Source organism: Rhinolophus ferrumequinum, assembly GCF_004115265.2.
Source record: "Rhinolophus ferrumequinum isolate MPI-CBG mRhiFer1 chromosome 5 unlocalized genomic scaffold, mRhiFer1_v1.p scaffold_110_arrow_ctg1, whole genome shotgun sequence".
Classification (NCBI taxonomy): Eukaryota; Metazoa; Chordata; class Mammalia; order Chiroptera; family Rhinolophidae; genus Rhinolophus; species Rhinolophus ferrumequinum.
Window position 1 is genome coordinate 5,574,472 of NW_022680355.1, and position 23,566 is coordinate 5,598,037.

The 23,566-nt window shown below is 34.6% G+C and overlaps 1 protein-coding gene across 4 annotated transcripts in view; it reads left to right on the plus strand.

Moving 5' to 3' along the window:
- The window catches only part of PLXDC2 (plexin domain containing 2), a 389,290-nt gene that overhangs the window by 324,927 nt on the left and 40,797 nt on the right, over nt 1-23,566 (plus strand). For all 4 annotated transcript variants that reach the window (XM_033100592.1, XM_033100589.1, XM_033100590.1 and 1 more), the window contains 3 exons: nt 525-585; nt 8,003-8,153; nt 9,545-9,583. In XM_033100592.1, coding sequence (XP_032956483.1) covers nt 525-585; nt 8,003-8,153; nt 9,545-9,583 — 251 coding nt within the window. The remainder of the gene's footprint in view (nt 1-524; nt 586-8,002; nt 8,154-9,544; nt 9,584-23,566) is intronic.

Consider the following 23,566-nt stretch of genomic DNA (forward strand, 5'->3'; position numbering starts at 1 on the left):
TAAAAGGGCTTAGAGGTTATCTCTCCCAGGCGCCAAACAAAGACCAGTTATTTCTTTGGAATGTGTGGGTTTGAACACCCCAATCCTGCTGAGTTAACCCTTTACTGCACAATAGAGTTTGTGTTACAGTGGGTCTTAAACTTAAAAATTGAAGAAAAAATTAAATCTTAAAAGATCTGAAATCCTGAAAAATGATACCTGCAAAATATTTGACAACCGACTTCATAGACTAGCGGTTGGTCTTCCCCATGGGGAGGGATCCAGGTGTCCTGCCCATTGCATGGGCCTCAGTGGAGTTGTTTGCTGCCATGTTTGACCCTAATCACATGACTACGTAGGAGTGGGTTTTTACACAGAACACTGTAAATACTTCACTGCTGCTCCACTTAACAGTTCTGTAGAGAAAAGCATATGTTGTGCTAAACTGCATGTATGGGAATTAACTACTTACCGATCTTTTTCTTTTAATTTTGCCCCTCACGCCCTGCTCTCTTTTCTGAACTGCAATGTGATCTTCTTTGAAGATGTTCGAGTGGATTTGATCGCCATCGACAGGACTGGGTGGACAGTGGATGCCCTGAAGAGGTACACATGTGCTCTATCATGACAAGATTCAGAGGACTAAGCTATCATAGACAGCTGCTACAACTTAATGGAAATAGTATCTAATTTGATCAAAGTAGCCAGTGGTTTTTGAGTCCTTAATATGTGCCAGACTTTGGTTTAAGTCTGTGCATGTATTTTCTCAGTTTATTCTCATATCGATCCTGTGAGGTAGGAGCTATTATTGCCCCCATATTACCAAGTGGCGACCAGGGAGGGGTGAGGAGACGTGGGGGGTAGGTGCGGAGTGAGCGTATCCAGAGCTGGGCATGTGCGTAGGGAATAGTAGAACCGGGATTTGAATCTCTATGAACTAAGGGTAGCTCTCCAAAACACTTCCTGCTTTTCTACGATCTAGGAAGCCATTTTGCATCTTTCTCAGTCAAATTACAAAACCGGTAGTATGGAGGAAAAGATTGATTGCAGCGGATTTTCAGGCTGTAAGAAGTTAGAAATGATATAATATGGAAACAGTAATTCCCAGGCAACTGTGATGGAAACAGTGATGCAGTAAAATGATTCAAACAAGTGTATACAGTACAGAAGCAATTTTAACCTGGCGGATTTCATTTACACTCTTGTTTCAGGGTCACACAAAGATATTCTGTTTATGAACAAGCAAAGTGTTTCTTCTCCCTTTGTTAAGTTTTAGGATATGAATAAAAAAAACATGACCAAATAAACAATTTTTCTCCTTCAGTAAAGCAAATCATGTCAAAGTGCTATTTTAAAAATTATTAGGTGATCAACAGTTACTGGATTCTTTTTTAAAATTAATTTTTATTTATGATGTCGCATAAATATCTTGATAAATACATCTTTGAGAACATTCTTGAACTTTAATCAACTTTTGACATTCATTTGGGTGATTACAGTGATGTATACTAATCCATCCATTTCACTTCACTTACTTAAAAATATAGTTCAAAAAGAAAATACACTGATACAGTCATAGTTGTGTTGTTAGGATGATGTTTCTTTCATGTAATCACAGTTACCTCAATTAAAAACGTTTCAATTGAATATCTATATTTGTGTAAAGATCAAGGGTATAATTCAGACATCTTAATTTTCTGGCTTCAGTGTAGGCCCACCATGAACCATAAGCGATAGAGAAAAATCCATCATATTTTAAGTCCTAAATGTATTTGTGGGGAATTTACCATGTTCTGTGACCTCTGCTAAGCACTACAAATAGCAAAGAATTAACAGAAAAAAATTACTCTCTACTCGCAAGGAACTCAGAATCTAGCATTCAATAGTATTCTATTGTATTCTGTAGTATTCAGTGTTTCCTTTTAATAAGCAATTCTCCCCTTCTTTTACAGGTAAGTAAACAAGGTCCATTTTCTGTGCCTAAAACCAGGGTTACCTTTTCATTCTGATCTTGTGAGATGAGTTTATTCACTAAGTGCAAATCCTAATACGAGCACTTACTACTTACTGTTCTAAGCACCAATAATGTAAGAGTGTAAGAAGTGTGTCCTGCAGGGTAGCTAGACCACTGGACAAAGGACTGCACTTAGAGAATGATATGGGCAATGATACAGGAACTACAAGTAGAGTAAGAGAAGGTTGGCTTTGCTTGAGGAGGTGAGATTTAAGGTGATGCCTGAAGGGTAACTGGAGTTCTTAGAAGAGGAATGGCGAGAGATGACATCGGTGATGTAAGCAGGGACCAAAATGTGACAAATGGAAGGAGTTTGGGCTTTATCTTGGACAAAAGAAAGCTACCTGAAGGGTTTGAATTAAGGGGATGATTTGATCCGAATGACTTTTTAAAGAATGACCCTGACTCTGGATAAATACTGGATTACGATACAAGAGGCCAGTAAGTTGCCTGTAGCTGTAACTTAGGCCAAAAAGCTGATGATCTGAACTAAACCAATGGGAAGGGTGGTGGTGATCACAGGGTTTGGTGGAAGGATGCTTAGGTAGCTTGTCGAATGGAAATGAGAACGATGCAAGTGTTTTAATGTTTTTTTCTTTTCTTTTAAAAAATCTTTTAAACCTTTTTATAATATTAGTATAGTTCTAAACCACAATAAAAAAAATGAATGTCGATGATTGTACTACCCAAGCTAAGATATAGAATTACTGATGACTATGAAACTGGCTCTTGGCTCCTGATCCATTGCATCCTTGCCTCTCCCTGTTAAAATAAATAAAACTGTTCTGAAGTTTGGGTTCATCACCCAGAATTTTGTTGTTCACTCTTACCCAGGATGACGCCTGTGGTGGCAGTTTATTCATTGTCATAGCTATATATATATATCCTGTGGTATGAATATGCCGTGATGTCCCTGGCACTTTTCACATACTGGGATGCAAGTCTCTTGTTTATAGAGATTGTTTCCAGATTTTTCCTATTTCAAAAACATCTTATGCTTGTCTCCTGAATCAAAGGCACAAAAGTTTCTCTAATATCCCTTAAAGGGGAATTACTAAATGTGAGTTAGGTAAATGTTCAACTTTGAGAGGTCATGCCAAGTCATTTCCAATTTATCAACTCAATGCTACCAGCAGTGCTAGAACTGCTTAGAGTTCCCTTTGTTTCATTATCCTGAAAACCCTGGTTTTGTCGTATTTCTTTATCTCTGAAAATCTAATGAATGTATAATGGTATCTTATTGGGAACTTAATTTGCATTTCACCAATCGTTGATGAAATTGAATGTAATTTCATATGCTTTTTGGCTTCTGTGTTTCTGCTTCTGTCTTTCCTCTTCTGTGAGATGCCTGTTCATGATCTTTTTCTCATTTTTTTATTGAATAGTTACCTTTCTCTTTTTATTCAGAACACTAAGTCTTCATTGATTATATATAACTGACATAACAGATGTGATATATAGCCACCTTACAAAACTCTCTTGCTAATTTAGAAAACATATCTCAAAGCACTTGGTGGTTCTTTATTGAAACAATCATATCACCTGTAAGTGATGAGAGTTTTGCTTCTTTCTGTTTCTTATGGCATCTTATTTATTTTTGTTGTGTTATTATTCTAGCTGTATTCCAGTTGTATATATTTTCTTCCAGATTTGGTTTAATCTTTTCAACTTCTCTATGATTTTATTTAGTTACCATTCATTCACAGTTTAATGAGTCTGATTAAGCAGACTTTTATAGTTATTTTCATGTGTATGTATAACTTGTTTAAAAAGACTTTTTCTACCAAATTTCATGAAGTTATTTTCATATATTTCTTCTAAATGTGTTAAAGATTTGTCTTTTACATTAAAAGCTGTATTCCATTTTGAATTGATTTCTATGTACGAGGTAGAAATCCAATTTTGTGAGGATTTTCCCCCCTTATGAATAACTTCATGCAGAATTTATTCAATAATCCATTTAGCAATAACTTTCAAAGCCACCTCTTTCTTAGGTAGTTTCCATAAAGTCAGTTTCTGGGGTCTCCTGTCCTAACGCTCAATTTGTTAATGCCCTGACAAATATCACACTGTCTTAATTACTACAGTTTTATAAGAAATTTTGCTATCCATAGGACAAGTCTCCTTAGTTTTTCTTCTTCAGAAGTGTTTTGACTATTTGGGGGTTTTTGTTCTTCATATAAATTTTAGATTCAACTTGTCAAGATCTGTAATCAATCAGTCAATCTCGTTAATATATTTATTGGAATTACATTGAATTGTGAATTATATTGCATTTCCAAATTATGGACATTTTTAAAATTTCTCTTTTTGTTATTGACTTCTGACCTAATTAAATTGTTGTTAGTGAGCATATTCTATTCATATATGATACTGATTCTTTAAAATTGGTTGGAACTTTTTTGTGGAATAGCAGATGGGTAATTTAAAAAGTGATCTACATATACTCAAAAAGAATGTGTTTTATAATTTATTGGGTATCAAGTTTGATAAATGTACTATTCATTCAGACTTTCTCCGTCTCTTTTTCACCCTCTGAGCTCTTTGGAAATAGGCTTCTCATCACTTCCTTTGTATCTTTTATGTCTCTTGTGTACCATCTCATTTCTCTATGCTGCATCCTGGGGAATTTCTTCAGATCTGTCTGCCAGTTTATTAATTCTCCCTTCGTCTTGTTTAATCTACTATTTAATCTATACATGAGGTAGTAATTTCAATGAATATACTTTTTTGTTTCTAAAATTTAAATCGGACTCCTTATTAAATCTTCCAAGTCATTTTTATAGTCTGTTATTAGCTCATTTTAAAATTTTATGTTTCATGTCTTTAAGTATTTCATATATAATTTTTATATTTTTTATATTGGATGATCCCAGTATATATCGTTCATTAGTTTTGCTCTTTGCCCAAGTACTCTTTTTCTGTGTGTGTGTGTGTGTGTGTGTGTGTGTGTGTGTGTGTATGTGTGTCCTTTAATTAGAAGTGCATATTTGTTTGATCTCATTCCATAAGAATCCCTATAACCTTAATAGGTGATGTTTTCCACCAAAGAGGGTTTGATGATGGGAACCCGAGCGTTTTAAAGGATACCATATGCCCCTGCCTTAATGTGAGGTGGAGAGGTTTAGATTTATCTCCCTCATCTACTTCTGGCACTGGCTTGATCTTCTCAGAGCAATATTGGTTTTTGACATTTTTGCCCTCAGAGCAAACCCTGCTTTTGTATTTAATGTATACAGTTTCTACTTGTCTTTATAACGTGCAGCTTTTGCTTTGCTTTGTTTTGTGGGGGAGACACTAGAAAGACACCCTTGGAGATTTTCTTTACTTCCTGAAGATCCTAGTAATGCTTTAAAATTCATGTTTTTATCCAAAGTCTATTAGTATTATATTCTACTTGTATTTAGAGTCTTTAGCCTACCTTTACTGCCATAAGCAAGCCAAGTCCAAGATTTTACTTTAATCTTTACGGTGTCTGATAACACCTTTTTTTTTTTTTGAAATAAAAACACAGGAGGTGACTAATATGTGGCAAGTCCCATTTTAGACTTACTGAATTTGAGATGTCTATGACATCGTATGCATTTGTTAAGTCAATAGATGAATATTTAGGTCTAAAATCCAAGAGACAAATGTGGATGGAAGATAATAGATTTATGTATAATCAACATAAATTTATGAATAATCAACATAAAGATGTTAATTGAAATCATGGATGTAGAGGAGACTGCTAGTGAGAATGCATACAGTGAAAAGATGAGTCGAAAACAGTCCATAAGAACCACTGATACTTTGGGGGTACAGACAAAATAAAGGAAATAGAGAAGGAGTTATTAGAGACATATAGAACATTGATGAGCACGTGTGTCACAAAATCCAAGATTACAAAGTGGGCAACTGTGCCAAATGCTGATTGAGGTATCGAGTATACCATGGAAGGTTTAGTTAATAAGGAGTTATTTAGGAACATCAGCATGAGAAATTTTAATTAAGGGGGACGGGGTAAAACAAGATTTTCATCAGCGGGGAAAGTGGGAGCTTTTCTGGGAGTATGACTGTGAATGAATAATGTCAGCATGCATTTTGGAGAAGAGGGAGGACTGAGTTTTTAAAATAAGATTGGACACACTTGCGTATGTTTCAGTGCTAATGGTATTAAGACAGCGGAAAATTAGAAATTTAAAACACTGAAGAGAAAGGATGGGATCAAATGAGCAAGTTCACAATATCCGAGAAGGTGGTCTGAGTTGGGCCAGAGTGGAGATTGAGAGGATAGCTATAGATAATAGAGCCCATTTGTTACCACAGAAGGAAAGAAGAATAGGTTAATATAGATTCAAGAAAGAATGCCAATTTGTAAAGAAATTTAAAAAATTCTTGCTGATGACTCTTTCCCTTAGGAAATAAAAGGTAAGCCCGTTGGGTAAAAATTGGAAGGGGCATTATAGGATTGAAGTTGTGAGTAGAATGGAGAGGGTTTGAAATTGATACTCAAGATAATGGGAGGGCGGTATTGCCAAGCAACATGGAAGGACCTGCAGAGGATGCAGTAGCTAAGTTTACAGAGCTCCAGGTGGGGGACGGTGTGATGGTTCTCCAGCTGGACCTGGCTTTGGAGCAGGCAGGGAAAAGGTAAATTTGTTTTTACTATATTCAGTGTTGCTGATTTTCTGAAAAGATCATATGGAAAAAAAACTGGGTGAGATGCTTGATGTTACTGAAAAGATATGGAAGTGATGTTAAAAAGGAGACTTAAAGGAAGACAATCGTTGTGGTTGGGCTTTTTATGTAGTCACAGGATAAGACGAATTGGAGTGAACAGACAGGTACACAGATAGGCTGAAAATCGGATAACTGAATTTATGATTTCAGAACTAAAGTATTTCCAACTTCATATAAGGTCCAGTGTGTGGAGATGATAACTAAAGTGGAGTCAAGAAAGAGATGATGAAATCATTGGAGCTGAGAAGATGCAGGAACTAAAGTTTGTGGAATTGAATAGGCCCCTAGGATGTTAAAGTAGAGAATAAAACTGTGTCATGTCCAATTAGTGAAAAGGAAGCCTTCTCAGGAATTCTTCCTAACCGGTAATAAGGTGCATTGTACTTCACTAACAAAAAAAAAGGGTTTAAGAAAAGTATTTATGTAATAATAAATGCAAAGGCGGAATGAATACCATCCATTTGCAGAATAGGTGTCTTCTACTCAAGGCCCATGAGAGGGATGGAATTCTTCAAAGTACAAAGAGGAGGTGGGAAGAAACACCAACTTCTAAACCATAAAGGTTTGGAAATAGAAGATTGTTACTGGTGAAGATTATAGAACTTATTTTTATGAGCTATGAATGAAAAAGACGATATGTACCTGTTCCTGGTGTCCTCAGTGTAGCTCTGCTAGGGAAAAGATAAGCTACGTGAGTGCCGTTCAATCCTTTGCCTAGTTGGTTTTGAGTATTTCATACAGGAAAACAAAATTTTAACTATCTATTCAATCTATGGTGGATTATTTTAAAAATAATAAAGGAGTATGGAGCAACACAATTTTTTGAATTTATCATTATCAGTTTGATATGAAGGGAACACATTCTTCCTTCACATCCCTAAGCCTGTTTTAAAACTTGTCTTTATGCACATGCTTTTCTTCTTGTATGAACTTTTCCTTTTTGATATCATGTCTTGTACAAATGTATTGATATAAAATTTAGATATAAATTTTATGGCAAGATAAACATATGAAAGGTTAACAGCAGAAAATGATGAAATCCAAATATCTAAACATGGAAATGCTTTGTTATATCCAGTTTTTCTCTTATCTATTTTACATGCTTTATAAATGGGAAATGAGAAAAATCTATAAATATAGTCCTGTACAAAAATAATTTGTTCCTCATCTTGATTTGAGAGTCTTTTGTGCTTTATAGACCAGTTTCTTTGATGTTATTTAAAATATATATATATATATATCTATGATCCTTCTTAAATTTTTTTCCCCATCTGTTTCTCTTATTAGTCCAAAGAAAAGATGTGTGAGAACACAGAGCCAGTGGAAAGTTCTTCTCAGACGACCACGACCATACGACCGACAACCACACTATTCAGGGTCTTAACCACCACCAGACGAGCAGCGACATCCCAGCTGCCCACCAGCCTGCCCACAGAAGGTGCCCTAGAGATATGTTTGCTTTTTTCCTAAAGGAGGGAAATGTCACAGAGTTGACATGCACCAGGGTCACTCTCTAGAAGGAAAGTTTTCCTTTAGCAAACTGGATTTCTAAGGGACTTCTAAAGGGAAAAAGGCAAAATTGTTATGGAATAAAAATATATGCTGGGATTCTTTTAATGGACTGTGCCATTTATTAACAGTTAGCTTTCACTAGTGGCTGCTTGTCTTTTCACTAGAAAAGGAATAGAGACTTCATATTGCTAAACTTTGCAGAAATTGAATTCAACATTTTAGCCACAAGATAGAAAGGCAAATGCATATAAAATTGATTTTTGGATTCTGAACAATAGATAGTTCTACTCATATGCAATTCTAATATTTTCCTGAATACAGTCAATAAAAATAGAGGGCACTGTGTATGCCACAGAAATTTCCCTTGGAAGACATTTCCTCTGCCAGGGAATGGGAAAATACCAGATAACATTACTGCATGGATACAACTCATTGGGGAAGGAGGTATATGAGCCAGAATGTGTTAACTATCTATTCTGAATGGTACCACTAAAGAGAAATGTGAGACGACTTGGCCAAGATTAAGGTTTGAGAGGGGGAAGAATGGCCTTACTTGTTTACTGTCATAAACCTTGTTTTCATCTGAATAAGAAATTAAACTCGAAACTTTTACTTTTAATTGTAATTTAATTGGATATTAAAAGTTAACAGGAATAAAGTGAGGTGGAGGACAGCTGCTAAGTACATTTTATTGCTTTTATGTTATGTTTTAATCCATATTATTTTGGGGTTGTTATACAGCCTGTGAAAATGTTTTGGTAATTTGAATCCTACCCTTTAGAATGAAATATAACCACTAAAATGAAAAAGAATGTCCTACTTTTTGTTCATTAAGAACAAGATTTTTTCGTATGTGATGTTGGGCATATTTATTAGCAATGAATAAACATTTAACTTTTGAAGTTAAATTTGTAAATATTGACAAATCTTTATTATTCCAATTAGTTTGGAATTTTCTTGATCTTGATTTTTAAAATGAGCAAAAAAGGTCATAATTATAGAGTCTAATGATAAAAACTCGTTTTATAAAATTAAAACTAAATGTACTTCAATTTAAAATTATAACAGTGTACTTTTCTCACACATCTTAACAATCATATTATACTTTACTAAAGTCTTGATCTTATAATCTCAGTAAGAAATTTTAGTATTATGTCATGTAAGCTAGGACTTACTCTCATTGAATTAGAAATTAACTCAGTAAAATATAAAAATCCATCATGTTGTAGTTAAGGCATTAGTAGACAGTTACTGCTCATGAGATTTGTGCACCTTTAAATTTTTTTCTGTTGTAACAACTGCAAATTTCTCTTTCAGATGACACCAAGATAGCACTTCATCTAAAAGATAATGGAGGTAAGAATTGATCCTTTCATAAATATTTTTAGATCCTAAACCATTACGTTCATTTAAATGTGAGAAATGACTTTTGGGACTTCTAAATAAAGACTGAGGTTACATTTCACTTTCTGATGGTATCAAACAGGAGAATTCAGTGGGTTGGCTTAAAAAATGAAATGGTTTCAAGAATGGAACAAAATTCTAATCCATGCATTTACCTATAAAACTACATGACACCAATGACCAATGATGAAGTGACAGTTTTATATGCTGTGCTTTGTTGTTTTGAAGTATGGGGAGCTGGGGTAATGGGTGGGTTTAAGATGGAGAGGATTAGGGCTAATACGCCGGCACAGCTTCCTATATTCTTTGTTGCTCTGGTTCTTGATTTAATTGTACATGTAATTATCTACACAACACAGGTGTTGGGTTCAACTTAATTGTTTTCCATTAAGTTGATTGTTCAATATCCTTTATAAATAAAATTAAGAAATAGAGCACTATGGAAATATATCGTGTTAGGCCTTCTTATTGTTTATCTGAAGCAAGGGACAAAAATAAAATATTTAGTTAGAGCATAAAGTTTTCCTAAGGCAATTGAAAAGTATCTCTAATGGTACTGGAAAATTTGAGGAAGAAAAATTTTACCAAAGCAAAGCTGTGAAAAATATTGACTAAAATTTTAAAAATAGTTCTTTTCCTGTTAAGCTATGTTAGCTCATTTTGCTTCTCTCTCATGGTATGCTGGATCTTGATGAAAGAGATTTTTTTTTTATTAGTAACTGTTTATTCAGCTCAGGAAGGGGTTCTCCTCTTCTTAGCAGTATCTGTTATGTAAATGTGATATGCCGTGACATTGATCTAGACACAGTTTTACTTTTGTAGCCCCAGGTGATCTGTAAGTCAAAATTGTTAGGATATTTTCCTCTCTAATTGTACAGAATAATTCATAAATTTCTCAGGCTAGGTTAGGTAACAAATATTTCTATGTTTTCTTAGGTCACTGTGTGGGTGTATTATACATGTATGTATATGTACATACATGTATATAGACACACACGATGACCTAAGAGATATATATATATATATAGACATATATAAGTATCTTTAGATTTGATATCAATCTGTTTGAAAGAGAAGCTGCTTAGCCTCTTCATGTTTATTATTGTTACATCGGTGGTCCATTGTCTTGCTTCTGCATCATAGTGTTATTTTAGTTATTTCTTACTCATTGTATTAATGCAGTAAATGACTAGCTTTAAAATGACCATTTGCAAAATATATACTAGCTGGAAGTAAATTAAAATCTCCGTTGTTTAAAGGGACTTTAGCATTCCCCCAGTTCAAGATTTCTCAGAACAGGATGTTAGTAAGTCTCAGGTGAGTATAAGTCCTAATGTTGGTGTTATCTCATTTGAGGGAGGGATGTGAGATGAACGAAATGGAGGAGGGGTCCCCAAGAGGCTTCTGTTGTATTTGTTATATTTAATTCTTAACATGGGTAGTGATAACAAGCATGCTTGTTATTTTATTCTCTATGCTCTCATGTTTTCTTTTTTAAAAAAATGTTCTATAGTGCTACTAGAAGCAAACAAAAGATTCCTGTGATTAAATAGATGTGAGATACTCTGGGTGAGAGAAAACGAAAGAATTTTCTTTGCTGGAGAACCATTCAAAGCTTTTAATGTTCGGTGGTTGTTCATTCATTCATCCCTGCTTATTGTCTGCTAATGGCTGGGCATTGTTACAGGGTTGGTGCTATGATGGTGAACAAAACTTAGACAAATTGCCTGCTTTCAAAGGGTATATATTCTAAAGAACCTGAGAGATGGTAGTGAGGATGAAGGGTCTAGCATTTCTTATTTGGTCATAAAACCTTTTTATAAGTAGCATCTCATGGACTTAGTGTTTTGTGGAATGCACGTTGGGAAATAGTTTTCTATAGCACATTGCCAATTATTCTAAGGAAGATCCTTAGTTTTGTTTACTGCAGCAACGTATCATAAAACTGAAGATCTTCTTGACTCAGTGCATTAGAACTACCTTATGATGCTGAGAGATCAAGTTCAGTAAATTCCAAGATTGAAATGGAGGATTTTTTTTTCTTTTTGTATGATTAAAAAAATGTTGAATTTTCAGGTGATATTTAGATCACTGATTTGCAGCAGGTATCCATCAGAATTTCAAAATATCACATTAAGACTTCAAATATGTCTATACACTAGAGCTCTTTTCATGTCTAGGGTTGTTTATAAAGCACTTTTCCTTCAAGTATAGTTAGAGCAGACCATCCTGACCAGTATTAAGAGAAATGTTCCTTCCAAAGAGTACTTAAGAGAAATCACACATTACTTTCACAGTACCTTCATTAGGATAGCATGCTACCATTGCTTTTTATTTTCTAGACTCTGGAGATATGCAGGAAGGGTTGCCAATTTAAATATAGCTTCATTAGTTAATTAAACGTGTTGAAAAACTAGTTCAGAATTGTCTTTTCCCTCTCCCTCCAGCTTACTATGTTGCAAAATTGAGGTAATGATAAAAAGGATACCTAATTTAAATGTTTTCTCACGTTTATTGAGAAATTTTTAAATGCAAGCTAATAAATTTTTGTAAATTGCCATATACTGTTGCAAAGAAGTTTCTCACATTTTATTTCTTGATTTAATTTCCTGATTTAATTGGCTGTTCTTGAAAGCATTTTAATTTAGTGGTCTGTATTTTCCTGGAAAGGGTAACATTTTTCAAAGTAGTCAATATGTAGCTAGAAACTAATGACCTTACCATACATCATCTTTAGATATTGGATTACCTTGGCTCTGAGTCTTTATGAGATATTTCTATGGGTTAAAGTAGTTGATTTGCTTAGTGGAATCCACAGCTGACATGATTATACAGTAACTTGCTAGAAGATTTTCCTTCATCTTTGATATCAAAGCATAAAATACTTCTGAGCAGCTGGACCCCCAAAAACACACAACAGGGCTTCTCATTTATAGGACCCAAAGGAGTTATAGTCTGCTAAGTCTCTCCTCCTGATGAATTTTCAATTGTGCATTGAGTTTCCTGCTCCCTTTAGGTTAGGTGGAGCCTCTGGAAGTTTCAGACTAGTTGTTTGATTGGAGAAGTTTTATTAGCGTTAAGGGTTGAGTGGAAATTCAAGCTCTGTAAATAATTTGGAGAAAAGAACCTGAAAAAAGTGTACCGAGAGAATGATACCTATTGAGTGCAGGCCCCCTTAGTAAGATATAGCATCGATTGACCATTGTAAATGGCTGAATGCAAAAACTCAGAGGAGTCTATCTGAAGATGGCATTGTCAAATATGTGGAGATGGAAGGAGAACCAACTCTGGGAGTGAACACACCACAATGTGATATACAGATGATGTCGTATAGAAATGTACACTTGAAACCTATATAATTTTACTAACCTTTGTCACCCCAATAAATTTAACAAAGATTAAAAAAAAAAAAAAAACTATCTTCCTCTGCTTTACAATGTCCAAGTAAGTTAACAGAATAATCAGCAGGCACTAAACAAGAACAAAATGATGGCACTGTATCTCCATCTGAAAGATTACTGGTTGCATGTTTATAATATTAAGTTTAGAGTAATACATAAGTCTAATCAAGTAGCATACCTGTCCCTTATTTATGTGAAAAACAGAAGAGAAGGAAAAGAAAGAGTAAGAAGGGGCAGGGGAGGAGGAGAAAAAGAAAAAGAAGAGGAAAAAGCAGTATTTCCCAAGTATTTACTACGTATGTTCCAGGTACCATTCTAAATGCTATACGTACATTACCTCACATAATTCACATGAGACCTGTGAGTTGGTCCTCTTTTTATTTTCAATTTATAGCTGAGGACATGAAGTTACTGAAAGGGTGGGTTACCTGGCTGGTATGTGGCTGAGCTGGGATGGGAATCGATGTGACCTTGATGCAGATTCCAAGTCCTTAACAAGTTCATGGGATCGCCGCTCCCTGGCAGTACATGTCTCTTACAGCCAAGTTTCATATGGGAACGCCACCATAGGTGTTTTACTTACACCTGTCATGTTCTTTTCCTTTTCTGTAACAACTGATGGTACTGGTCAGTGTTTGAAAATGAAATTTACCCTTCCCATGTAATTATGAATTAGTTTCCCTTTTATCATTTCTGTGAAAATCACAATGCATTGATTCTTCCGTGGATTTGAGTAGTAGTGTCTGTATCACTGGCATGTGGTCTACAAACCGCAGGGCTATTCAGTAGCTTATGTTCAAAACCTAGCTTAAAGTTCTTTCAGCCTACTTGGTTTCCCTAGAAATTCAAGTTTAATTCACCATTAAGGGGTACCTAGAATAATGTAATATATATATATATATATATATATATATATATATATATATATAATGTAATATATATATGTATATATACATATATATATTACATTATTCTATATATAGAATATGATTATATATATTATATATATATATATTTCTGTAGGTAATGGTTATATGTATTTAAAGCTACATCTTCTTTTTATATAAAAGTCTAACCACTATGCTGTATACCTAAAACCAATATAACATTGAAGGTCAACTATAATTGAAAAAAGTGGTAAAAAGAAATACAATAAAATAAACTGTATCTTCTTTGGATTTTCAGATCCTGGCAAAACCTTATTCAAAGGAATGACCTAGCTATATATTTTAGCAGACACAACTATTAAATGCATTTTTTGGCATTTGATTAGGTTGCTTTCAAAAGGTACTCATCACCTAAATAGAAATGTGGATGTCTTCAAGATGCAAACTGGATAAAATTACATCCAGGGCTGAAAAGAGGGTTGTAAGCTAAATCAATGTCAAGATCTTTTAACTGAAAAGTAAAATCTTCAATCAGGTTCAACTCAATTTAGCCAATTGAATTGTGCCATTCTGCTATATTGTGAATGTTAAAATTATTTCAAGCTCTGAAATCCAGTGATTTGATTTTATTATTTAAAATTTGTTGGCTGAGATTTATCCAAATACCAAAAACTGCATTCTCTCTTGGTTTTTCTAAAGGTTCTTTCCTTTGATAAAGTTAAGCTTCTTTTTTGAAAATATTTGACTATAAGTTGTTAATTGCTAATAATATTTAAATAATATCAGCATTCCAGGCAGCTGTATTATGCAGCTAGTACTGTATTTGTCATGTCTTCTTATTTCTAGGAGTTTTACAAAACCTGGATTCTGAAAGGCTGCATTGTTTAGTGAGAAAGTGGTGTCTCCATCATAGAGATGTCAAAATACCTACATTAAGCAAATTACAAAACTTGACTAAGTTAATTGTAAGGTTCAAACCTGCAAAGTAATTTTAAAGAGCTAATACAGATACACTTTGAATGAACTACCCATGCAATGGCTGGTCTAAACTTTGTTTCTGTTATGTTTACTTTCTTATTTCTGAATATATAATATGACTTTCTATCCAAAAAGAAAATGCCAGAACATTATTCTGACTTTACATCAGAATACTTCTAAGGTTATACTTTTATTACCTAGTCTGTAGTGACAGATCAAGTGTCTAGCGTTTCATTTATCATTCAGTCGAATTATTTTTTTACTTTAATACATAAATCATCAAAGTAACAGATCTTTCGTTTTCTCCCCTACCTTCCCTTGGTACGTTTTTCATCTACCTCTTCCACATAGATCACAGTCTTGTAAGCAAAGGAAAGTGTTATTTCCTTTTGACAGGCTATTGAATATCTATCACTTTCTATTTCTAAAACCATAGAATATCTTGGCATGTGGTTTTATCTTTTGTTTTGTTTGGCTACTTTTCATGATCACACTAACTCTATTCTAAGTATGGATGTGCCATAGTAGTGAACATTTGTTATACTTCAGGATGCTATTTTTAATATCCCCTAGTCAGGATTTCACTCCTAAAATTTTATCCAGAGTGGTGGTTCTCAACTTTTTTCTGTACATTTGAATCATCTGGTCATTCTCACCTAATTATATCATTCCAGTTTATAAAAACCCTATTACTCAGACTGCTCTCCCGACCAACTAAACTGAATCTCTGGAGCCGGGATCCAGCATCATATTTTTGAAATCCCCAGGTGGTTCCCGTGTAAAGTTGAGTTGTGGACGAGTAGTCTGATGCAATGTTTCACAATTATTACAAGCATCAGAATCAGTAGGTCTCATTAAAATGCATTTCCTGCTAGAGTAGTTCTAGGGTGGAGCCCAAACCTCTGCACTGCATTTCTAACAAGCTCTCAGATAATGCAGACAGCACCAGCTCACAGACCACACCTTGAATATCCAGAGTTGAGTGAACTCTTTCTGCCAGAGTCCCCAAAATAAGAATGAAGTGTCTTACTCTGAGTTCACTATTAGTCCTTACCTATACCTGATGACTCCCCTAAAACAACATTTGAATTGGCGGCCACTAGAAATTACCTCTGTCTGTATGGAATGAATGTGTCTTGTTTAGCAGAGGCAGGAGACCCAAAAGCATTCATTATGTCTGTTATATCTCATGACTCATTTTAATATAGTATGTGAAAATTACTATACTTGAGCTGTTGCAATTGTTTATTATTTTAGTAAATACAGTGACATTTTCCGTATTTTGTTGAACCGTATGAAATTACTAATTTTTTTTTACCATTATTGACCTGCAAAACTTGCAATTTCATTGTTCAATGTAATAGTTTAAAAAATTGTTATCCAGCATAGGAAAACAGAAAGAAAAATCACTTTGGAAAACACTTTTCCCCCTTCATGTTGATTTTCAAAGTTTATGCTACTGATAGAACATAGAACAAAATGATGAAGGTTTTATAATTTCAGTACTGAATTTTTTCATGTGGACTTGAATTACCAATGCTTATTGTTCATGTATATGCTGATCTGATCCAGTTTAAGAAAAAAAAAAAGAAGAAATGTTAATGGAGAGAAAAAGATATGCTATTTTTAAAAAGGCATAAGGTTTTAAAGAGAGTAGTTTAATCCATAAATGGCAAGTTCAGTTTAATCTTTGTCAACAGCTAGGTTTTCAATGGCTTGCTGTTCCATTAAGACTAATTTTTGCCTTACTTTATTTTGCAGTCCTCAAGTAATACCATGCAAGATTTAACATGTATCTTGAATAGGAAGTACAGGAGTTAATTATTTAACACTAATTAATAACAGTGCTGTTAGCTACTGTGACCAAATGTTATTATTTCAATTGCAGTAATGAATTAACAACTTGTTGAATAAAATTTCAACCATAAGTGATTTTAACACATGTTAACATTATGCTCAGCAACCACTAAAGAAAAAAAATACAAAAATGCAGAGCCAAATTTAACTGGAATTCTAAGAAATATTTATTTAACCTGAAAAAGGCAAGGGTGGAGGAAAAAAATGGGTCACATAATGGATGGACACAAAGAAAGCAAATAGCAAAATGGCAGACCCAAATCTAGCCATATCAATAATTATATTAACGGTAAAGAGAATGAAAACTCCAGTTAAAAGTATAGATTATCACACTGACTTTTAAAAAAACAAGATCCAATTATGTACTGTGTGTAAGAGATGTACATGAAACATAAAGACATATGACATAAAATGCTTGAAGGTAAAATGATCAAAAATATATATACCCTGCAAATGAAACCATAAAGTGGTTATAAAAATATCAGAATACATAGACTTAAAGACAGGGAGTGTTAACAGAGGTAAAGAGCAAAGTATTAAAATGATAACAGGTCATCAGTTCATTAGGAAGACATAACAATATTAAAAAAAAATTAGACCAAAAATGTCATAAATTGGGAAGTATATAGATTTAAACTACACTATCAACCATCTTGATCTGGTTGGTATTTATAGAACACAGTTCTTGACTACAGAATATTTTTTTCAAGTATACATGGAATGGTCACCAAGATATGCTGAACCATATGCTGAACCATAAAGATAAATTTCAAAAGACTGAAATCTTATAGACTATGTACTCTGACTACGAAAGAATAAACATAGATCAGCAACAGTACGATACCTAGAAAAAACCTAAATTTGTGAAAAGTAAAACCACTTCTAAATAGTATAAGGATTAAAGAAGAAATCACAAGGAAAATTAGCAAATATCGCAACTGAGTACGTGGATACAACATACCAAAATTTGTGGGATGCTGCTAAAAAGTACTAAGAAGGAAATTTATAGCTCTGAACTATAAGCCTTCATATTAAGAAGTTTAAGAAAATGAGCAATTAAGCCCAAAATAAGTACAAAGAAGGAAACAAGATGAGTAGCAAAAAATTGAGTAGAAAATAGCCAAATGACAGACACAATCAAAAGTTGCTTCTTTGAAAGATTTAATAAATTTAATAGCTCCTAAGAAGACTGTTCCAAAAATTGATAAATTACTTCATCAGAATGGAAAACTTTTGTTCATCAAAAGCTCTGTTATGAAAATGAAAAGGTAGGTCACAGACAGGAGAAAAATAGTTACAGTATACATTTTGTAAATACAAAGGACTTGCATCCAGAAAATATTAAGAACTTTTGCAAATTAATCATTAAAAGATAACCAACTAAAACTTCAATGAAATACTGTTTGACACCCACAATAGTGGCTATAGCTAGGACGACAGGACGCCAGTACTGATGAAGTCATGGCACACTGGAATTTTCTGCATTGTTGATCAGAGTGAGAGATAGTACAGCTACTTTAGAAAACAGGCAGTATCTTCCTTTTTGAACCAGAAATTTCACTTCTATGTATTTATCCCAGAAAAAAATATATCCACAAAAATATTGTACAAGACTCTTCATAGCAGCTGTATTCATAATTGCCAATAACGGAAAACAACCCAAATGTCCGACAATAAAAAAATAAACAAATTGAATACTTACTATTCATCAGGGGTAAAAAACAAACTACTGACACACGCAGTGAAACATCTTCCAAACATGATGTTAAGCAGAGAAAGTCAGGCACGACAGAGTACCTATAGCATGATTCAACTTATATGAAATTCAACATAGGTGCGACTAATCTATAATAATAGTAACCACCCCTCCTGGGGTGGTAAAGATGGACTGGACTCAGGAACTTTCTGGAGGCATGGAAATGTTCTAGGTCTTGATTGGGCTGATGGTTACTTTGTATATGCAGTTGTAAAAAATTGTTGAATTATACACTTAAGATCTGTGCGTTTCAAGGATGCAAAATAATATCTCCAGCAACTAAATTAAAAGAGACAGAGAAATTTTGATGTGCTTCTCATAAACTAGGTACAGTATTTTTTAAATTCTCATGTGTAAATTCTTTCAAGCTTCTTGAAATTCTCAACTAAAGAAAGGAAAAAGGCATGTCTCTAGCAAACCTTCTCTACTTAGTAGGCATAAAATTTAATACTTCTGATTATTTAATTCATGTTTTGCTTTAAATTATTCTTAAAACCTTCCTGTGTAGTTGCTAATAATGATAAAATTATTTAGCGATTATTGGGGCTGTTACTATACACCAGGCACTTTTCTAAGAGCTTTGCATGTTTATCCCATTTAATGCTTGTAGCACCTGATGAAGAAAGTAGCATTATAATCCCATTTTACACATGAAGTATCAGAAGCACAGGAATTTAAGTCATTTGTCTGGGGTCACGTGGTTCATAAGGCTCAAAACTGGGCTACAGTCCCAAATGTTCCAGTGTCAGAGTATGTGCTGTGCCCCCGTTTGCCATATTGTGCTGTGGGGCAGGGGACACGAGTGTTACACAGTCGACTGTGTAGCCATTTGTCTGCTGTCTGCCCCTATTACAGGCTTTCAGGATCTCAGCAAACACGAGCAGCACCAACTGTCAAATCAAGGAGTCAGAACGAGCTTTTTGGTTCTTCTAATTCCATCCCCTAACCCTGAAAGCAAAGCCCTTCCCACGGTAAAGCTCAGGGGAGAGCTGCATACCTGTACGTGGGGCCCTTCTACAAAGCTGATTTGATGGAAAAAGTGACCTGAGACTAGCACTCACCCGTGGACTAACCATATTCTGTCCTACCCTCAACGTGTGGAAAGTTATATTTCAGGAAATTTGATGTTCCTGGACCTAAAGAGGCAAACAATTGTGTTAAACAGAATTTTATAGTATTTTTCTCCTCAAGCAGGCCAGCTGAGTCTGTCCCTCTTAGGGGTATTACCAGAGCCATGTTTTGTCAGTATTGGCACTAAGCGGCAAAATATACCCTGCAAAACTGGTTCTCCGTGGTTTCAGTTTTTCTTTCTACTTTGACATATGTGCACATTTTATTAGCTCTGGTAACACAAACAGAAATGAAATTCTGGGATCTACCCATTATTCGTTTCCAGTTTCTGACGGTCTCCTTGAGATCCAGGAGCACATGCATACGGCCCTGCCCATTTACCCTCCTGGGGATTATATACATTAAACCGCAGCAAATAGCAAAAGGGTCATATGGTTGTTCAGAACATCAAGGACTAAGGTTTCAATCCTGAGGCACACACACTGGCCAAATTAATATCTCCGGCAACTAAATTAAGCCATGCTTTCTGAGGGAGCCGGAAGGTTTTCATTAATTTTGAGCATACACTCTGGTGCCAAAGAACTTGAAATTGGTTTAATATTCAGCAGTTTTCAAAAGAAGCTGCATACGCATAATCACTGAAAGGTAGATTTTATTAAAAACCTGTACCCTCAGCAGTTGGGCTTTTGTTTTTCAAGTAGAGGCTGCAGGTTCTCCTCCCCTACCCCAGTTACTGCTGGGGTCTGGGGATAGAGTTAACCCCATAAGGACCTTGGTGGCCTGTTTTCCTAGTGGTGGGTGTTCAGAGCAGGGGCACGTGAGATCCATCTTTGAGGTGTTCGCTGGAAAAACTGTTCGCTGAGGTGTGGTGTTCTTGCTTTCATCCAGCATGTGCTTAAGCTTCCATGAGAGATGGATCCCACTTTCATGACTAATTTCAAGAAGGCCTCATACTGACCTAGTAGTGCAGCCACGATTGAAAGACAAGAGACACCGAGGTTCCGTATTAGCTGAGTGGTTCGGACATACATCTGGCTTCCCATTGATAGCAAGGAGAAGAGGATTCTTCCCTGCATGTTCAGAAAACCTAATGAATTTCCTAAGGAAGTAAACATTCATTGTGATAATCATAGGTTTGTGTATAAATGGATTGTTTTAACATAAGTGACTGCATTCTGGAATGGATGCGATTAAATGGCCTAAAGAGTCACTCCTTTCTGTACCCCCAGATCATTACAATCAACCTTATTTTTGGCATTCTGTAATCACTGTGAATATGCTCATTAGGAAAACTCTCCATTTTTTTCTGAAATTTAAAACCCTAATTTCTTAACCATTGCAAGAACTTGGCATAGATTTAAAACAGAAACCATTTCCATGAAACCCTTTAGCTTGATATTTAGCAAGAGAGTTAGGTACTAAGACTTCTTTTCTTTGGATTATTTTGTAAAAGTAGAGATGTTATTTTTTTCAAACATAATTTTTAAATGTATTTTTAAATACACTTAGAAAGCTGATGTTAGGAAAACTTTAAAAATTAGGTTTTATAAAGAGTGCTTGGTTGCTGAATCCATTGAAGTTAGATTAGGTAGATTATAAACTAATAATAGTTTACAATTAAAAAGGTAGATTATAAACTAATAGGTAGATTATTTTTAAATAGTGATACATACACGCAAAAATGAAAAACCATAATGGATTATTCCAGAGATTTACTTTTGGTCCTGTGGTAACTATAAATACTGTAAATCCCCACTCCACATACACAGGCACAAAAGTACCGATCGCGTAATGAATCTAGAGGAAGGCTGGGTGGGGACTGGCTCCAAAATCCCTCATTTGGGTGGAATCAAGTATTTCTTTTCATAAGTTCTCATGGGAATTTTATTTAGCTTCATTTTTCTAAGAAAAAAAAGGTAACAGATTCTTTTTAAACAAAGGATTGTCATACCCTAAGCTCTTTTCATGCAGAATGTTTTATGTTTTCACTGAAATAAAATTTCAGTTGTCCTGTAGAAGGACAGGCTGCAAAAGGGAAGTTGGGCCCGCTGCCTCAGCCAGACAGTGTTCTCACCATCCATAATGCACGGAGCTGTGTTCTGTACATCCGTTTTAATATCTTTTCACACTACTTACCCAAATCCCTCCCGTGGAGATGTCATAATGTGAATTATGAATGTATTGTCACAGTAATGCATACTGTGGATTAGCTATCACTTATATAATAGCTTCAAGGTAGCCCACTACCTACATAATATTGACAGATTGGTAAGCATCCAAAAAGTAGTCATGCCGTGATTAAGAAGATGAAAGGACTAAGAGAATTATGAAAAATAAGAAAATACATGTAACACCAGGAGAAACTCTAAATGAAGTCAAGGTCATGATCATGGCTGTAGGAAGTTAAAAGAGCTGAGAGGAAAAATATATGAGCTACAAAATGAGATCACTTACAAGGGAAACTTCAAAAGGAAAGTCAACTTAGTTAAAAATTTTATCACTTGATTTTCTTCCATTACATGTTTTAGCTTAGAAATGGGTTAGATAATATTCCACAGGGAAAGTTGTGTGTCTCTGTGTGTTTTTAATCCAAAAGTGGAACACTAACATTTTAAGCATTCATAGTTAAACTTCATTCTGAAGCTTTAAAAACAACATTTTTACATCATCTGTATAAGATTTATGAATGTTGAACAAGTTTGTGCAAGACTTTGTCCAAAGCCTCTTGGTCCCCTAAAGGACATTAATATATTGTGGAATTTATGGGCTGTAGTGTTTCTTTATAAAGCCAAGAGAAGAGTTGGTTCTAAAGTGAATAAAATTTCAGACAAGGAATATTTTTATTTTACTTTTACTTTATTCCTGGACTTTAAGTTTTGGCAAGACTTAATAGTGGATACAGGTAATTATAACAGTGTATTAAAATTTTTTAACATGTCGAAGAATTGTAGTGCTAAATACAGAATATCAATGTTACATGCATGTAAATCCTGAAGAAAAATGTATCAGTCATAGTAAAAACAAGGAGATGTAGAAGTTTAGAATTAAATGGTAAGCTTTGAAGAAACGTCAAATTTTCTTCCTTTTTTCTCCCTATCTTCTTTCTTGTACTTTCTTCTTTCTTTCATCTTTCCTCTTATCACTAAATCATAAGCTTTTCTTGGAGTGAAACAAATTAAATGTTTTGTAATACCTGTGGTCATTGCTATCATAGTAGCTGAAATGTACCCCTAAATAGATTGCTTTGATAGATTTGACAATTCTTGCCATCCTCTCTGTGTCTAAATATTGAGCTGCATTTTATAAAGCACTGAAAAGCTAGAAACTCACAGGTCTCATCAGATGGTAGTATCTTGTCTGATACTACTGAATTTCTGTGCTTCATTTATGTTTTAAAATGTCTTCAGCAGAGTACAAAGCAGACCTTGATTTGATAGGCTTTTCAAATATATTTATACATCTCCTTTTTTGGCTTTGAGGCTCTATTTTATGGTGCTTTGTTATCCTTCATCATTAATTCCTCCTGGAAACCAAATAGTGAAAGAATTTAAAGTTGAAGTATGTCAATGGAGTGATCACCTCACCTCCTGATTCAACAGCCTTTACTAAGCCATCATAATACCTGTTAATAGACAAGGCAGCTAGAATAGAGATGCAGAAAACTTGCTTAAACGATATGAAAGTAGAAAACTATGTTCTCCAGAATTATGTGTTCAGTTTTGGCCACTCCACTCAGATGATCGCTCTGAAGCATTTAGGAAAGAGCACTGACCTGGGACACAAGGCGACTACTATCATATTTTGGAATTGAATTTGCTATATTTCTCCTTAAATGGTTTGCTGCAATTAGACACATCATAAATTCATGTGCACACGTAGAGACAAAATATTTATTTGAGACAAAATATTTATTCTGTCTACCTGCTAGTAATGTTTTGAGAATTAATGATGATTATTTTATTAAAATCATTATCATTTAAAATGC